Consider the following 13,566-nt stretch of genomic DNA (forward strand, 5'->3'; position numbering starts at 1 on the left):
TGTTGGAGTCGTGTGCAGCTGCGCGGGGGCGGGGCACCCGGTCACGTGACGCCCGTCAGGCCCCGCCCTCGCCCGCGCGTGACCTTGGCGAGGCTGCGCGCGCGGTGCCTCAGCGGCGTTGCGGCGGCGACATGCGAGCGGCGGGGCTGCGGCGGCTGCTGCTGCTGCTGCTGCTGGCGGGGCTGGCGACGGCACCGGGCGGCGGCGGCGCCGCGGCGGCAGAGCAGGGTGGGCTGCCGGCGAAGAAGCTGCGCATGGCCTACGCCACCGGGCCCCTGCTCAAGTTCCAGATCTGGTGAGGGGCTCTCGCCAAGATGGCGGCCGCCAAGATGGCGGCGTCCGCCAGGCCGTCGCCTCTCCATTCCTCGTTCGCTTTTCTTTCCTTCCTTTCCCTCAATGCCTCGGCGGCCTCGCTCGCTTTTATCGTCCGTGGAGGGGCCACTCCCGGTGCCGGGAGCCGCCCCGCCCTGGGCGAGCGGCCGATGCGCCCGGCCGTCTTGGGGCGTGGGAGGCGGCAGCGGCCCCCGGGCGGCGGCTCCATCACTTTACGGCTACGCGCCATAAAAACGCGCTTTTCGGGCGCTTTCGTGGCACGTGTGGCGTTGTGCTGGTGCGGAGCTAACGTTTGGGAGGAATCGATGTCAGCATAAGCTGTAACGCGGTGTTTGTTTTGGTGCAGTGCCCGTGTTGCAGTCGGGGTGCTCGGGCACCTTTGCACCGTTCCGAGGGTGTTGCCGATGGTGTCAGCAGCTCCGAGCGGGGCTGAGGCAGCACCGGCGCACGGAGCCTTTTTGCGGGGTGGAAAAAACTCAGCAGACCCGCAGCGCTCGTCACCGCGGTTCCCGGCCCTCGGGGCGGACAGGGCCGAGTGGCGGCCGGAGGAGAGCCTGGGCTGGGCCCTGCGGGTCTGTGAGGTACCGCAGAAGTGCTCAGTGGAAAGTGCTGCGTTTAGGGTATTTGGCGGTTTTCCGCAGTTTTCGTAGAGGCAGCTGCTGAAAGGCGAGGCAGACGACACCTTGGGAATATTTAACTTCTTGCGGTTCCCGTGTTGTGCTGGCACAGGGGTGGCTGGGAGCGACATTACCTGTCTGGGCAGTCCCAGAGAGGGATTCAGACAGCTCTGTGGTTTTTTAGGGTTTTCTTTTGGCACAGAGCAAGGGGCTGCTTACACTGACTTCCTAAATTAATCATAACAGATTTTTCCAGGGAAGGCAAGTGATTTGGTGCTCAGTGGATGTTTCCAGAGCTCTGTGTCTCTGCTGGGATGTGGAGCAAACACATGCTGCACCCAGGGCTTACCTGTCAGGGTTTGTGATGTGTAATTTCACTGCAGATCAGTTTTTCTCTGTGCCATAAAAAAATTTCAGTTCTATTTTAACTTGAAGGGGTTATGAGCAGGGTGAGTGCTGCTCTGCAGTGACTGTACTGTGCAGCCCTTGAGCTGTGGTGACAGTTGTGTCTGTGTTCAGTGTCTCCTGAGGCTACAGGCGGGTGTTTGAGGAGTACATGCGGGTCATCAGCCAGCGGTACCCAGACATCCGAATCGAAGGGGAGAACTACCTTCCTCAACCTATCTATAGGTGAGCATGGCCAGCAGTCCTGTCTGTGTGTTTGCTTTCCAGAAAACCTGAATATTTACCCTGTTATTTACCCTGAAATAACACTGAAAATGCAAACTTCAGGGGATTTTCTATTGCGATTACGTGCAAGCATGGTGATTTTCTGCCTTCCAGGTATCTGCCTTAGTTTTCTTTACAAATATCACTACCTGGATATCTGTATGATGAGGCCTGTCAAATCCAACCTAAAGTAGATTACATAACTTTTTTTTTGTCATGGTGAATTTTCCCAGCTTTTTTTCCCCGCTGTGTCTGGACATAAATTCAATTTGTTGCTTGGGCTTATGCACTTAGTGACAAATCTGTGTAATGGGTTAAGGACACAGAAGAAGGAAAAGTTCATTTTTAACATCTGAATCAGGGAGAGCTCATCTCAGGGGAGAGGCATCCAGAGTGGCCTTTGCTACAGCTGTGGGGGGAAAGCCCAAAGAAATTCAGAAGAAGACGAAAAGAAAAGAGTGTTATTCCTATTACTTAAAGCAGTGTGCCCACGCTGAAAAGTGATGCCATAGTTACTGGGTGGCTCCTGGAACACTCGTTGGCCCATTTTCTGTCAGGGTTGCAGTGGTGGGAGGCTGCAGGGCACAGTGCCTCAGTGTGGGCTGGCTGTGGGGAGTTCTGCATCACTGGGAAATGCTCCGCAAGAAGTGGTGCCCGTCAGTTAAATGTGTCTCTGTAATACAGAACAGCTTCTTTAGAAACTGAATCTGTTATCCAGTTCAGACATATATAAGTTAAAAGAAAATTCCTATTTGAGGTCTGCTGAGGAGCAGAATAATCTGTTTGTGGTGTACTAGAGGGCATCTTTCTGGGCTTCTGTGCAAGAGCAGGGCTTATTGAGGGTGTTGACAGTGTGTGCTGCTTTTTTGTTTTGTTTGTTTGATTTAGTTTGGTTTTTTTTTACAGTGAGATAAACTTTCTTGGAAAGTTTTGTCCTTCCCCTGAAACATTTGACTGTACACTGTCAAAATTCTTTAAGTGAGGTGAATTACAGTTGTGTGTGGTGAAGTTGGAACTGAACCTTTCAGTCACTGGAGTGTGTTGTCTCCAACAGGCACATAGCATCCTTCCTGTCTGTCTTCAAACTAGTATTAATTGGCTTAATCATCGTTGGCAAGGATCCGTTTGCTTTCTTTGGCATGCAAGCTCCAAGCATCTGGCAGTGGGGCCAAGAAAACAAGGTAAGGGGCATACCTTCTTTTAGTCTGACAAAGCAGCTTCAGAGTTACTTCATGAGGGTGCTCTGTGAATCCCTCAGTTCTGACCGATTTACCTTTCATACACTGCAGCCTTACAGTAGAATAATTCTTACCAGTTGTGCTCTGTGCTTTTGACAGACCCAGGTGTGATTCTGTGATCTCTTTCCAAGCTGCCTCTGCTGCAGAAGGGCAGCTAAGGTTAACATGCTGACAAACATGATAGAAGAATTTAATATTTTTTAGTGTTCAATAGTAGCATTTCAAGTCAGTACTCTTGATGTGAAAATTACAGCTTCCCTTCTCTGTTGCTTCATAGCTGTTTTGCAGTTGATGTTTCCATCAGACTACTGATAGATTAGGCAGCAATTAGATGAGGGTTAGGAAAATGAAGTTGAAATGTTGTGGGTGTTTTTGCAGAGCAGATTCTGGCATGACATTGTGGGAGAATATTCCCATGAGTCAGTACTGATGATGCCAGAAGATTTGGGGTGTTGTACTCTAATTTAGAATAACCTTATTCCAGATTTATTCCACTAAACTAAAGTAATTTACAGACCTTCATGCTGAGCTGCCCAGTGCCCTGGATCTTTCACTCGCCCGTTTGAATGCCCAGAAGCTGTAGTACTTCCAGTTGAATTAAATGGGTCAACACGGTGCCTGGCTAGCCTGGCTGTGGTGCTTGGCTACTGTCCCCATGCCAGGTTCCGTGGCGTTGCAGTGACTTGTGTGAGCGTGCCTGTGAAAAGGGAAAGGAAATTAGAGAGGTGCTGGCAGTGAGGGAGGAGCTGCACTGCTGAAATGCTATCCTTTCCTCCTGAGTCATCCACACAGAGAGAAAATTCCAGATTAAGAGCTCGAAGATGGGCGGGAGGGTTGGTAGTTCCTGTGCACATGTGACTTCCCTTGCTGTGCTGTTGTGGCTGGGCCTTTGGCTTTGTGATCTTGAGATTGTTGTTACAGTGACAGGCGGTGTCTGGGAATGGTTGTGTTCCTGTGTCACACTGCCAGCCCCGCTGCAGCTGGCTGTGCTAGGCTCAGAGGTGTGCGGAGGGCTGTGAGTCGGGTGGGTTCAGAGCTGGTTTTGTGCTTTTCTGGGGAAGGTAAGGCACACAGTCTGTGTAAAAGGAGGAGAGGGAGGTGTCTGTAAATGGGAACATTCCTTGAGCAAGCACACAGGGAGTTCAGAGACATCCATGAACAGTAGGTGTGGCTGACATGGCTGAAGTCCGTGTGGATCTCTGTTCCCTTCCAGGTGTACGCCTGCATGATGGTCTTCTTCCTGAGCAACATGATTGAGAACCAGTGCATGTCCACTGGGGCTTTTGAAATCACTTTGAATGGTGAGCAGAGACTTTGTTTGAGGGGATCTCATGTTTCACATGTACACATGTGAGAGCTGTGGGCTGGGGAGAATGAGGGATGGTGTCAGGAAATTTGTGTCCCAAATGTAATATGTGGAAATTGCCATCCATTTGGATCTTCAGATGTTGTCTATCACAAAAAATGATGAAAATCATATAAGTCTTACAAAGCAGTTTATACAGATGTCAGATATTCTGCAATAGCTCTGTAAAAACTTACGTAGAGGGATATTTGGTCCCTTGGAGTGTAACTGTGTTTTGTTCTTTCTTTGTGTGTGATGTGCATTAAATAAGAAACCATCAGCTAGGGATGTACTCTCCAATTAGATGCTTTTCCTGTCTGCTCTGCAGTGTGCGTTAGCCTTGGAATCCTAAAGGATCTGTTACTATTACCAGATTCTCAGTACTGGTGGACAACAGTACTGATTTTTCAGGTTGAGGGGAATGACAATGGATATTTTGCACCTCTCCATCCATATGATACATTTCTAAATGAAAGCATTAGACAGTCTGCTCTGCTACTTGGGCTGGGGTTTAGCATAGCCAGAGGTTGGAAGCATTGTTGCTTCAGAGGTTTTCCTCAACATAGATCAGTACCACCTCACACAGCTGCCTAGAACTTCTCAATTCCGTGTTTACACCAGCTCTGCCTGTTCTCTGATGCTCCCAGTGTAACAGTGCTTTTCTCTCCTCTGTATGTTCTGCACTAGATGTCCCAGTGTGGTCTAAGCTGGAGTCTGGCCACCTCCCTTCCATGCAGCAGCTTGTACAGATCCTTGATAACGAGATGAAGCTCAATGTGCACATGGAGTCAATGCCCCATCATCGATCATAGCCCCATCGATCAGCACTGAAACTTCTCGTAAGTCTCCTCCAGTCACCAGTGCGTTTGCCCGGGTGAAATGGGCGCATTGGAGAATGGATTGTGTGTTTGTTCAGTTAAATGTTTTCATGGAGAACCAGCTCCCATGATAAACTGCCACTTGTGATGTCACAGAGACTGTTTGGGTGGGAGGTTTTGGGATGTGGCTCATTCTGCCTGTCTCAGGGCAGGAAGCTGGCATTCCATGAGGCAGGAGACTGTGTGTTTCTGCATGCAGAAGGCCTGATGTCTGAAGTGTGAGGTGCAAAGATCGGAAACATGCTATGTGCCTTAGAACAGGCTCTGTGCAGGGGATCTAGGTCTCCCTGGCTTTTAATCCAGGTCAGTTGCACAACCTTGGAGAATAGGATGCTCTCCTGTTCCTTGCATAACTCTGGAGAGTAGAACACTGTCCTGCTCCTGTTGCTGTACTGCCTTGCTTCTCTGCAAAAGCTCCACAGCTGTTGGTAGCACAGGGTTCACATCCTGTATGTATTTTATGACAAACCAATTCTACGTTCCCTTGTCACCTGTGGCTTTGCTTATGATTCCCCATCGTGAGGCTGGCACTGTGCAGGTGTGACCATGGCTCAGTGTGGGTGTGCAGCAGGCTCAGTGTGGGTGCAGCCCTGGCTCAGTGCAGGTGTTCTGCAGCCTCAGTGTGGCTGTGCAGCAGGCTCAGTGTGGGTGCAGCCCTGGCTCAGTGTGGGTGTGCAGCAGGCGCAGTGTGGGTGCAGCCCTGGCTGTGTGGCTGTGCAGCCCTGGCTCAGTGCAGGTGTGCAGCAGGCGCAGTGTGGGTGCAGCCCTGGCTGTGTGGCTGTGCAGCCCTGGCTCAGTGCAGGTGTGCAGCAGGCGCAGTGTGGGTGCAGCCCTGGCTGTGTGGCTGTGCAGCAGGCTCAGTGTGGGTGTGACCCTGGCTCAGTGCAGGTGTGCAGCAGGCTCTGTCCGGCTGTGTCCCTGGCTCAGTGCAGGTGTGCTGTTGTGGCGCTGGGGTGTTGCCGACTGTAACGCCGCTGTCTCTCCGCAGGCGTTGGGTGGTGGTTCCCAGGCCGCGTGGCACAGACCCATGAAGGCCTGCACTGAAGACAGCTGCTGTTGGTGCAGGCTGGATGCCTCTCTTGCAGCCACGTTGTGCCTCCTGGACAAACACTCAATGAGCCCTGTTTCGGTGCTGGCCGGTCCACACTGCACAGCCACGAGTGCAATAATACTGTATAGTTTTTTTAAGACTTCATTCGACCAGTTCATAGCTCAGCAATGCAGGCATTACTAATGGTAACTTATTTTATATTCATGTATCACACAATGGCAGATTGAGTTGATACCTAATTTTTCCTTGGAAAAAGAGATGTTTGTTTAATCTGTTGTATTTTATATGAATTTATGTTCTTTTTGTAGTTTAAAATGAAGTTATAGGAGTGTCTGATACTGTCCTAAACTGTTGAGTAATTGATAGCTGTCTATCAAATATCTCTAATGTGGTTAAAACAGGTTTGTATATTTTTCAAAATCTATGGCAGAGTTGAACAGTGCATTATATACTGAATTATATAAGCAAAATTATATGCGAAATAGTTACATCATTTGGTGACTTCAGTGAAAATTAAGATCAGCTACTCTTTAATCATGTGGGCCAGCTCCAGCAGTTCTTTCTCAGCCATTTGGGAGATGAGCTGGGCCTTCCTGCTGTCCTGAATAGAACCCAAGAACATTAATTGAAATAAAGAGTTCCCATTTCCTGTGTGAAGTACCTTGTTTGTCACTGATGGACATTCTTGGAACTGCAATTGAAAAACTGCATAAAAAGCCAACTTTCCAAAGTTACTGAGCTTGTATTTGTTGTGTGTAAGCCCTCGAGAACCTACAGTGCTGGGAGGGGCACACGGGGCTTGGCCTTGTCCTTCAGGCACCTGCCACAGCTCAGGTGTAGCCGCACTGGGGGAAGCTGGCCAGGTGAAGCCCAGATTTCAAAGGCAGCTCTGTTGGTGGTGCTTGAACCAGAGCTCATCCCAGGCTGCAGCTGGTGCTTCCTGGAGCCAAACATAGGTGATTGCTGTGGGTACTCTGTGGGTGTTTGTCCCCCACCACACAGGGAACCCTCTTGTCTTGTACCTGCAGCCAGCTGAACTGCTGTGGGTGTGGGCATCAGGGACACTTGGGGCATCCTGCTGGTGCCACCTTCTCATCAGGAGTAGCAGAGCAGTACCTGTGTGGGTGACTTGAGCAAACACCTGCCCATGTGCCTGTCCTAGGCCCTGGCTCAGCTGTGTTCTGTGTGGTTTTACCTTGTGTCTTACCCAAGGGCTGAAGCAACTACTCAGCTGGGGCTGGAGATGGAAGGCTGCTCAGGAGCAGTGCATTGGTATGGAGCACAGGGATACTCTTCCTGAGCCAAGCCCTCTCATGCCTCCATGACCAAGGTGTCCTCAGTGAGGGCTGGTACCACCTGCCCTGAGCAAGACCCCTTTGAGGCTGTGCAGATCAGCCCTGGGCAGGGCAGGGCCACAGGTGAAACCTTGCTGAGCACTTGCAAGGTGCCACAGCATCAGGGTCTCTGGCTCATTTTGCCTCACACCACACACACGCTGTTCAGAGCTCCTGTGCATTTACTATTGCCCTGATGGAACTGCGTAGCTCATCACTTATGTCAGCGGCCATGCAGAGCTCCAGGATCTTCACAGCCTGGGTCATGAGGTACGTGGGAGGCTGCATTTTGTTCCACTGCTCACTGGAAGGGAAGTTGAGGCATCCACGCATCCTGTCAAAGAGCTGCAGGATCCTCACCCGGAAGGCGAGTAGCAGGAGCTCATCCTCACCCAGCCGGGCTGGAGGAGGCAGCTGGCTGGCAGCGCTGACCTGCAGAGTGGAGGCAATGTGTCAGCAGAGAGAGCCACCAGAGCCTGGGATGGGGCTTCCTCCCAGCGGACAAATCTGCCCTTGTGGCAGGAGCCTGTGGAGCAAGGGAGCTGCCATGCACCCTGCCCCCATGGATCATAGCTCTTCTCCCTGTGGCAGAGCCAGGGTGACACTTGGGCATGTAGCCCAGGACCTGCCTGGAAGTGCTTCCCATGCTGTGGCCCCTTGCAGAGAGCTGGGGCTGGCAAGTGCCCCATGTCCATGGGACTGGCAGGGATACACACACATCCACGGCTTGCTTTTTGGGGAAGGAGCATGGGGCAACATAGGGAGCATCCACCTTGGGATGCTTCCCCACCAGATGGGAGCTTCCCTGGCTGCCCCGCTCCCACTGTGGGGAGTGGCTTGGCATGGAAAAATACCTGCACTTTGGTTCCCATGTTGAATTTTGCTTGTCGCCCCATGGCGAGGAAAGAGACGAAGATCTTGTCCTGGGCCAGAATCCTGACCCCCACGTGGCGGTTCAGAGAGATGAAAATGGGGCTCAGTTGGACCTGGGGTCCTGGTGACAAGTTCGGCCACATCCACCTTCTTACCCTGTTGCCTGCTTGGTCCAAATACTGCCCACCCTGGATACTCATATTTATCCTAAAAGAAAGGGAAATGGAAACTCTGAACCCTGCAGCTTCTGTGGCAGAATGTCTTCCCTAAGGGATGGGACAGAGGCACAGCAGGGCCAGGGTCTGTCCCCCACCTCTCAAGGCACAAGCAGCCTTGCTGCACTGAGGGCACCTGAAGCAGGGCCCATGAGCTGCTGGATTTGTCTATTAATTTTTGAATGCTATTAAAAACACCCTTTATGGCTTTCGAAATGTCAATGCAAAGAGGAGAGCAAAGCTGCTGAACGCACCACTCATCTCCGTTCGGGTAGTAGCATGTACTCCTGCCATCAGACTGAAACAGCGCTCGGATTCTGGCTGTCCGCGGCTCGTCTTCCTGTACTATGCAAATCAGCTGGTCTCCCTCTCGTGTAATGATGATTGCCAAGTTTCCAGACTGATAGCTGCCACCAGGTAAGGTGTTCGTAACCCCCTGCTTTGCTTGGTTGGTCTGTTACTATGTACTAAATACTTCAGGGTGCTACTTGGGGGTGTGAAAACTGGTATGTTACCTAGAGCGCTGTTTTAAAGGTGTGCTGCTCCCTTGGGCTGGGTGTTGGAAGTGAGTGCCTGCCCCTCATTGAACCTGCCGGCTGCATTTGAAACCTCAGCCCAGGAGCTGTATCAAGTTTCACTACTGCTGCTCCTCAGAGCGAGTGGGAGTGATGAGCCAGGTTATGATAAAGTGGACTGAGACACACTTAAAATTAATTACAGCCCTGTACTAATCCAGGCAAGTGAACCCAGTAAAGGATACAATAACTGTGTGGTTCCATCTGGGAGCACAGTAAGGAATTTGTTCCCGTGTTTGTAGTACTTCTGCACCAATTTACCCTTCCCCACCTAAAATTGGAAGGGTAAAATGGATGAAAGCAGTCTGGCACAGCTGCCCTGTGAAAATGGGCAGTGCTAGGCTGCTCTGACATATCCATGGTGCTCGCGTCGCTGTCGGCCGCAGGTACCTGCCTTCTTCCCCAGGGGACTGAAATCGTAGCTGATGACGCCGCTGGACACGGGCTCCTCCTCAGGCTCAGGCTCTTTCTCGGGCCCGTGCTCCTCCTCAGGCTCGAGTTCGAGCTCAGGCGCCTTCTCGGGCCCGAGCTTGAGCTCTTTCTCAGGCCCAAGCTCAGGCTCTTTCTCGGGCCCGGGCTCCTCCTCGGGCTCCTCCTCGGACTGGGGCTCCAGCTTGGGCCCAGGCTCCTTCTCGGGCCCAGGCTCCTCCTCAGGCTGGGGCTCCAGCTTAGGCTTCTCCTCAGGCTGGGGCTCCAGCTCAGGCTCAGGCTTGGGCTCAGGCTCGGGTTCGGGCACCTCCTTGGGCCCAAGCTCCAGCTCGGCTGTGCTCCCAGCAGGCGCTGGCATTCCGCCCTTGTGTTCCTGGGAATGCTCATGGGAAACTGGTCCAGCTTGCTGTGAACCTGGAGAGCAAAGGGAGGGCTTCTGTGCAGCAGGGAGGGTTGGCAGCACCCATCGTGGGGCTGTCCAATACCTCTGCTGTAACTGAGGGAGTTCCTGGCTGAAACACCTCATCCTGAGAATCTGTCTTAGGGTATTTTCTAACCAGGGCAGTCCAAAATGTTCAGCTATTTCAGAATGCAGGATTATGATAAAAGATAGCATTTTTTCAGTTGCGTATACACAAACATCTGTGTAAAGAGTGACTTTTTGGGGTAACATTTGGCTCCACACACTGGAACTGACGATTTGAGATCCCCAGTGCTGCAGAAGCCTCAGTGGCCTGCCATCCTCAGTGAAAATATGCCCATATTGTAAATTGGTTCACCTGTCTAAACTTGTCCTCTGCAGCTAGACCCAAAGGCTGCTCAGTCCTCCACAGCCTGAGCTAGGAATTAATGGAGTATCCACCCAATCAGGCAAAATATGGATGACCCTTATTCTGGCAGTTCCTGCTTCCAAAGGGCTTGGCTTTGCCAGCTTGTCCTCTCAGGCCAGGTTCTGTGCATCTCAGCTGGAAACTTCACATATACATACTGAAAATCATGACAGAGAGCCTCTCTGTGCAAAGGGGATGTGTCTACTCTTGTGTTCTCCCATGAGGGATGATTTAATATGGTTGTATCTGTATCTAATTTAATGAGATTGCACATCTGACAATGAATGAACATGTTGCTGTATAAAATTCTCCAGTTCCATTAGACACCAACAATTCCACTGAATGCATTGTTAGAATAAGTGGGCAAATCCATAAGGAAATGCCAACTCACCTTCAGTGGCACTCGGTTCTGAAGACTGGTCAGCCAGCTCTCTGGTCAGGTGTCTCTTCTGCTGCCTGGAAAACAGAAGTGTTCCTGATAGACATCTCATGTATAATGTTTGGAAAGCTGCAATTAGTGGATATCCCTGCCTTAGGAACACAATTTTCTGAATATGTTTTTCTCTCCACTCACAATTCCAAGTGTCAGTGAGTGGCAGTGTCACCAAAATACTCATATCTTGGCAGAAAGGAATTGTGCCCACACAGATTCCAGTGAACAGACTGCCATTGCAGTGGCATCAGCTCTGCTGGCAAAAGAGGTGAATATTGTAATGGGGTTTGGATCAGGATTTTATTGAAAGAGGACAGCTGCCAACAAGATCAAGAAAACAGCTCATCTCCAAGAATATTTTCTCTATTCTTGTGTAGCTTCCTATAAATCTGACAGTGTGACACTGGTTTGGTGTGTGCTCTTTACATAGTAGGAGGCACTTGCACCCTCAGGCTGTGAAGGATCTTCAAGGAGACCAACAGTTTACTTCCAGGTATACTGGTTTACTTTTCCCTGTGGCTTACACTTTCTCTGGAGGCCTAGACTCTTGCACAAGCTTTGGGAGTCCTGCTAAACAGCCTGAGAACTTGCAGAATTCTTGTGACTGGAAACTGTAATTCAAACACCTGCTACAGTTTATGGAACAAAACAGAAATACGAACTCCAGCTTTGTTTCGGTGCCAGAGGTAAAAGCTACACCCAAATACTGTCCCTTCCCACAGCTGTGGGAAGCTGTGGTTTTTTGGCTCTGCCTGTCTCTTGATATTTCATCTATCAGCACTGGAATTAACACTTAATATGTGCCTCTCCACCTCCTTGTGCAGGCCGGCAGTAGAGGAGCCAGGAGGGACCAAGAGAATCTGAACTTCTGGTGCTTAAAGCAAAGGTGTTATTTCATCCCTCTCCCTGCAGTTTCTTAACACTCCTCTTCCACTCAGAGCTCCCAGTTGTTCTTTACACAGACCCAATCCCCAGTTCTCCCAGTACCTCTGGTTCTCTTGCTGCTTTGACAGCAGCTGGTTGGCTTCAGAGCCCTGGGATTCATGGGTGCTGACAACTCTGGGAAGGCTGCTGGCATCCTCGAGCCTCTTCTTCTCCTCCATGATGAACTGATAGAGGTCTCGGCTGTGCTCGCAGCAGAATCTCTGCAAGGTGGGAGAGCAGAGCTGTGATCATGGCTGTTCCACAGCAAGCCCCTGCTCATCCTTCCCACCAGCTTACATATTCCTTGTCCTCGGAGGAAGGGAGATCCTCAGAGAAGGGGAACGGCCTCAGCAGGCTGCCGCAGTACTCGCACATTGGCTCAGGATCTTCCTCTGCCTGCAGCGATGGCAGGGAGAGCGGGGAGGAAGGATGTGGGGTACCAGCCCCCAAATCCACGGGTTAGCATAGGGAAAGAGGACTCTGCCCAAAATGCAACAAATGTTACAAAGCACTTAAGGCCACTCACAACAGATCCGTGTCTGGGATATCTTGGAACTATTTAACTCAAAACATTAAGTTCAGGAAACCACCAAAAAGAAAAGCAGATCTGTTGTAAATAAATCAATAAATGCCCCCAAAGAAAGGGAATGACTCTGATATTTATGAGCACTGCTCGTTCCCAGGAAACCTGAGAGGACAGAACAGTGTAGCTGAGGATTTTAATGTGTTACAGAGAGAAAAAGCTCCTGATGTCTCCAGCTGTGGGGAGTTTCTGAGGAAGCACCAGCAGATTTGGTGACACAGAGCTGGTCACATCTGGCTAGATGCAAACCAGGTTGGCTGCAGGGTGTGTTTTGGGGATGTGTACTGGATATCCTGAAACAAAATTCCCTTGCTCCCCACCTTGTGCCTCAGATTAACTCTTTGGTCCCTTTTCTCTGCTGAGGGTTAGAGGGAACTCCATGCCCTGCTTGTATTCTGACTGTACCTATATATATACGATTTTGTATCTGATTTAGACAGAGGCCAAAATATGCTGCTGGGAAATTCTCAACTGAGGATGCAGCACTGGAGAGAAGCTGCACAGCCTCTTGCTGCCCAGGTGTGCACAGCCAGCACCGTTTCAGCAGCTTCGCAGAACAAAAGCCTTTCATGAAGGGTCTCCTTTGCGGGCTCGGCAGAGGGCGTTAGTTCCATGCTTTCTACACGGAATCGTGCCAGCGAAGCAGCGGTGAGCGCCCACCCCCAACTGACCTCGTGGTGTACGTTTGCCTGGGAGGCCTCGGGTCTGTAGGCCAGGAGGGTGGGCAGACCCGCGGGGATCGGCTGCTGGCCGGCCGGGGGTGCCCCGCACCACGGCTCTGCAGGGTGGTCTGTGCCCTCCTCGGGGGGCCGGGGCCGTGAGGGGCCGCCAGCCGCACCGTCAGCCCCTCCGCTGGGCTCCGCGGCCCCGCTCGGCCCACCCGTGCCCGGCCCGTCCATCCCGGCCCGGTGCGGCGCCGTCTCCATGGCGACGCCGTGGCGCGGGGCACGCCGGGACAGAGCGCGGCGGTGGCTCCGCCCCAGCGCTGCCGCTCCGCGCGCCGCCGGTTCGGGGCTTCCCCGCGCCGCCGGTTCGGGGCTTCCCCGCGCCGCTGCTGCTCCGCGCCGCGCCGGCGGCTCTCGGCTCCCCGTGCCCGCCTCGGCGGGACTGCCGCACCGCCGGGACCCGCGGCCGGGAGAAGACCGGGGCGGCTCTCCCGGGGCAGCCGGATGCGCTCGGGCCGCGCGGTCCCGTGGTGCCGGCGGTTCCCCGAGCCGCCGCGCTCGGTCCTGGTCCCGT

At 52.1% G+C, this 13,566-nt stretch overlaps 2 protein-coding genes across 3 annotated transcripts; one reads left to right on the forward strand and one right to left on the reverse strand.

Moving 5' to 3' along the window:
* The first annotated feature begins 131 nt into the window (after positions 1-131).
* On the forward strand, positions 132-6,788 carry SELENOT (selenoprotein T). The gene is made up of 6 exons (XM_085068838.1): positions 132-295; positions 1,470-1,580; positions 2,674-2,800; positions 4,071-4,158; positions 4,890-5,041; positions 6,069-6,788. The coding sequence occupies exons 1-5, from the start codon at positions 132-134 to the stop codon at positions 5,012-5,014; spliced, it is 615 nt and encodes a 204-aa protein (XP_084924964.1). The 3' UTR covers positions 5,015-5,041; positions 6,069-6,788.
* Positions 6,789-7,629: 841 nt separating this feature from the next.
* On the reverse strand, positions 7,630-13,279 carry ERICH6 (glutamate rich 6). 2 transcript variants are annotated; one of them, XM_085068834.1, is made up of 10 exons: positions 12,999-13,278; positions 12,042-12,140; positions 11,808-11,965; positions 10,779-10,843; positions 9,813-9,971; positions 9,523-9,782; positions 9,314-9,399; positions 8,808-8,960; positions 8,320-8,545; positions 7,630-7,897 (listed from the first exon to the last, which is right to left on the reverse strand). In XM_085068834.1, exons 1-10 carry the CDS (start codon positions 13,251-13,253, stop codon positions 7,631-7,633), a joined length of 1,728 nt encoding a protein of 575 aa, XP_084924960.1. In that variant the 5' UTR covers positions 13,254-13,278; the 3' UTR covers position 7,630. The 2 variants fall into 2 exon arrangements, with proteins under 2 accessions (XP_084924960.1, XP_084924959.1); XM_085068833.1 differs by having other exon boundaries at positions 9,523-9,971; positions 12,999-13,279.
* Positions 13,280-13,566: the final 287 nt, after the last annotated feature.

Source organism: Lichenostomus cassidix, chromosome 9, assembly GCF_008360975.1.
Source record: "Lichenostomus cassidix isolate B80296 chromosome 9, HeHo_3.0, whole genome shotgun sequence".
Classification (NCBI taxonomy): Eukaryota; Metazoa; Chordata; class Aves; order Passeriformes; family Meliphagidae; genus Lichenostomus; species Lichenostomus cassidix.

What these genes read in the sequence shown, in the direction of transcription:
- ERICH6 (XM_085068833.1), bottom strand. Translation starts at nt 13,253, where the DNA reads ATGGAGACGGCGCCGCACCGGGCCGGGATGGACGGGCCGGGCACGGGT. An exon ending in CCTCCGAGGACAAGGAATAT is followed by an intron (nt 11,966 to 12,041) that starts GTAAGCTGGTGG and finishes CCCACCTTGCAG; the next exon opens with AGATTCTGCTGCGAGCACAG. An exon ending in TACCCGAACGGAGATGAGTG is followed by an intron (nt 8,546 to 8,807) that starts GTGCGTTCAGCA and finishes CCTTTCTTTTAG; the next exon opens with GATAAATATGAGTATCCAGG.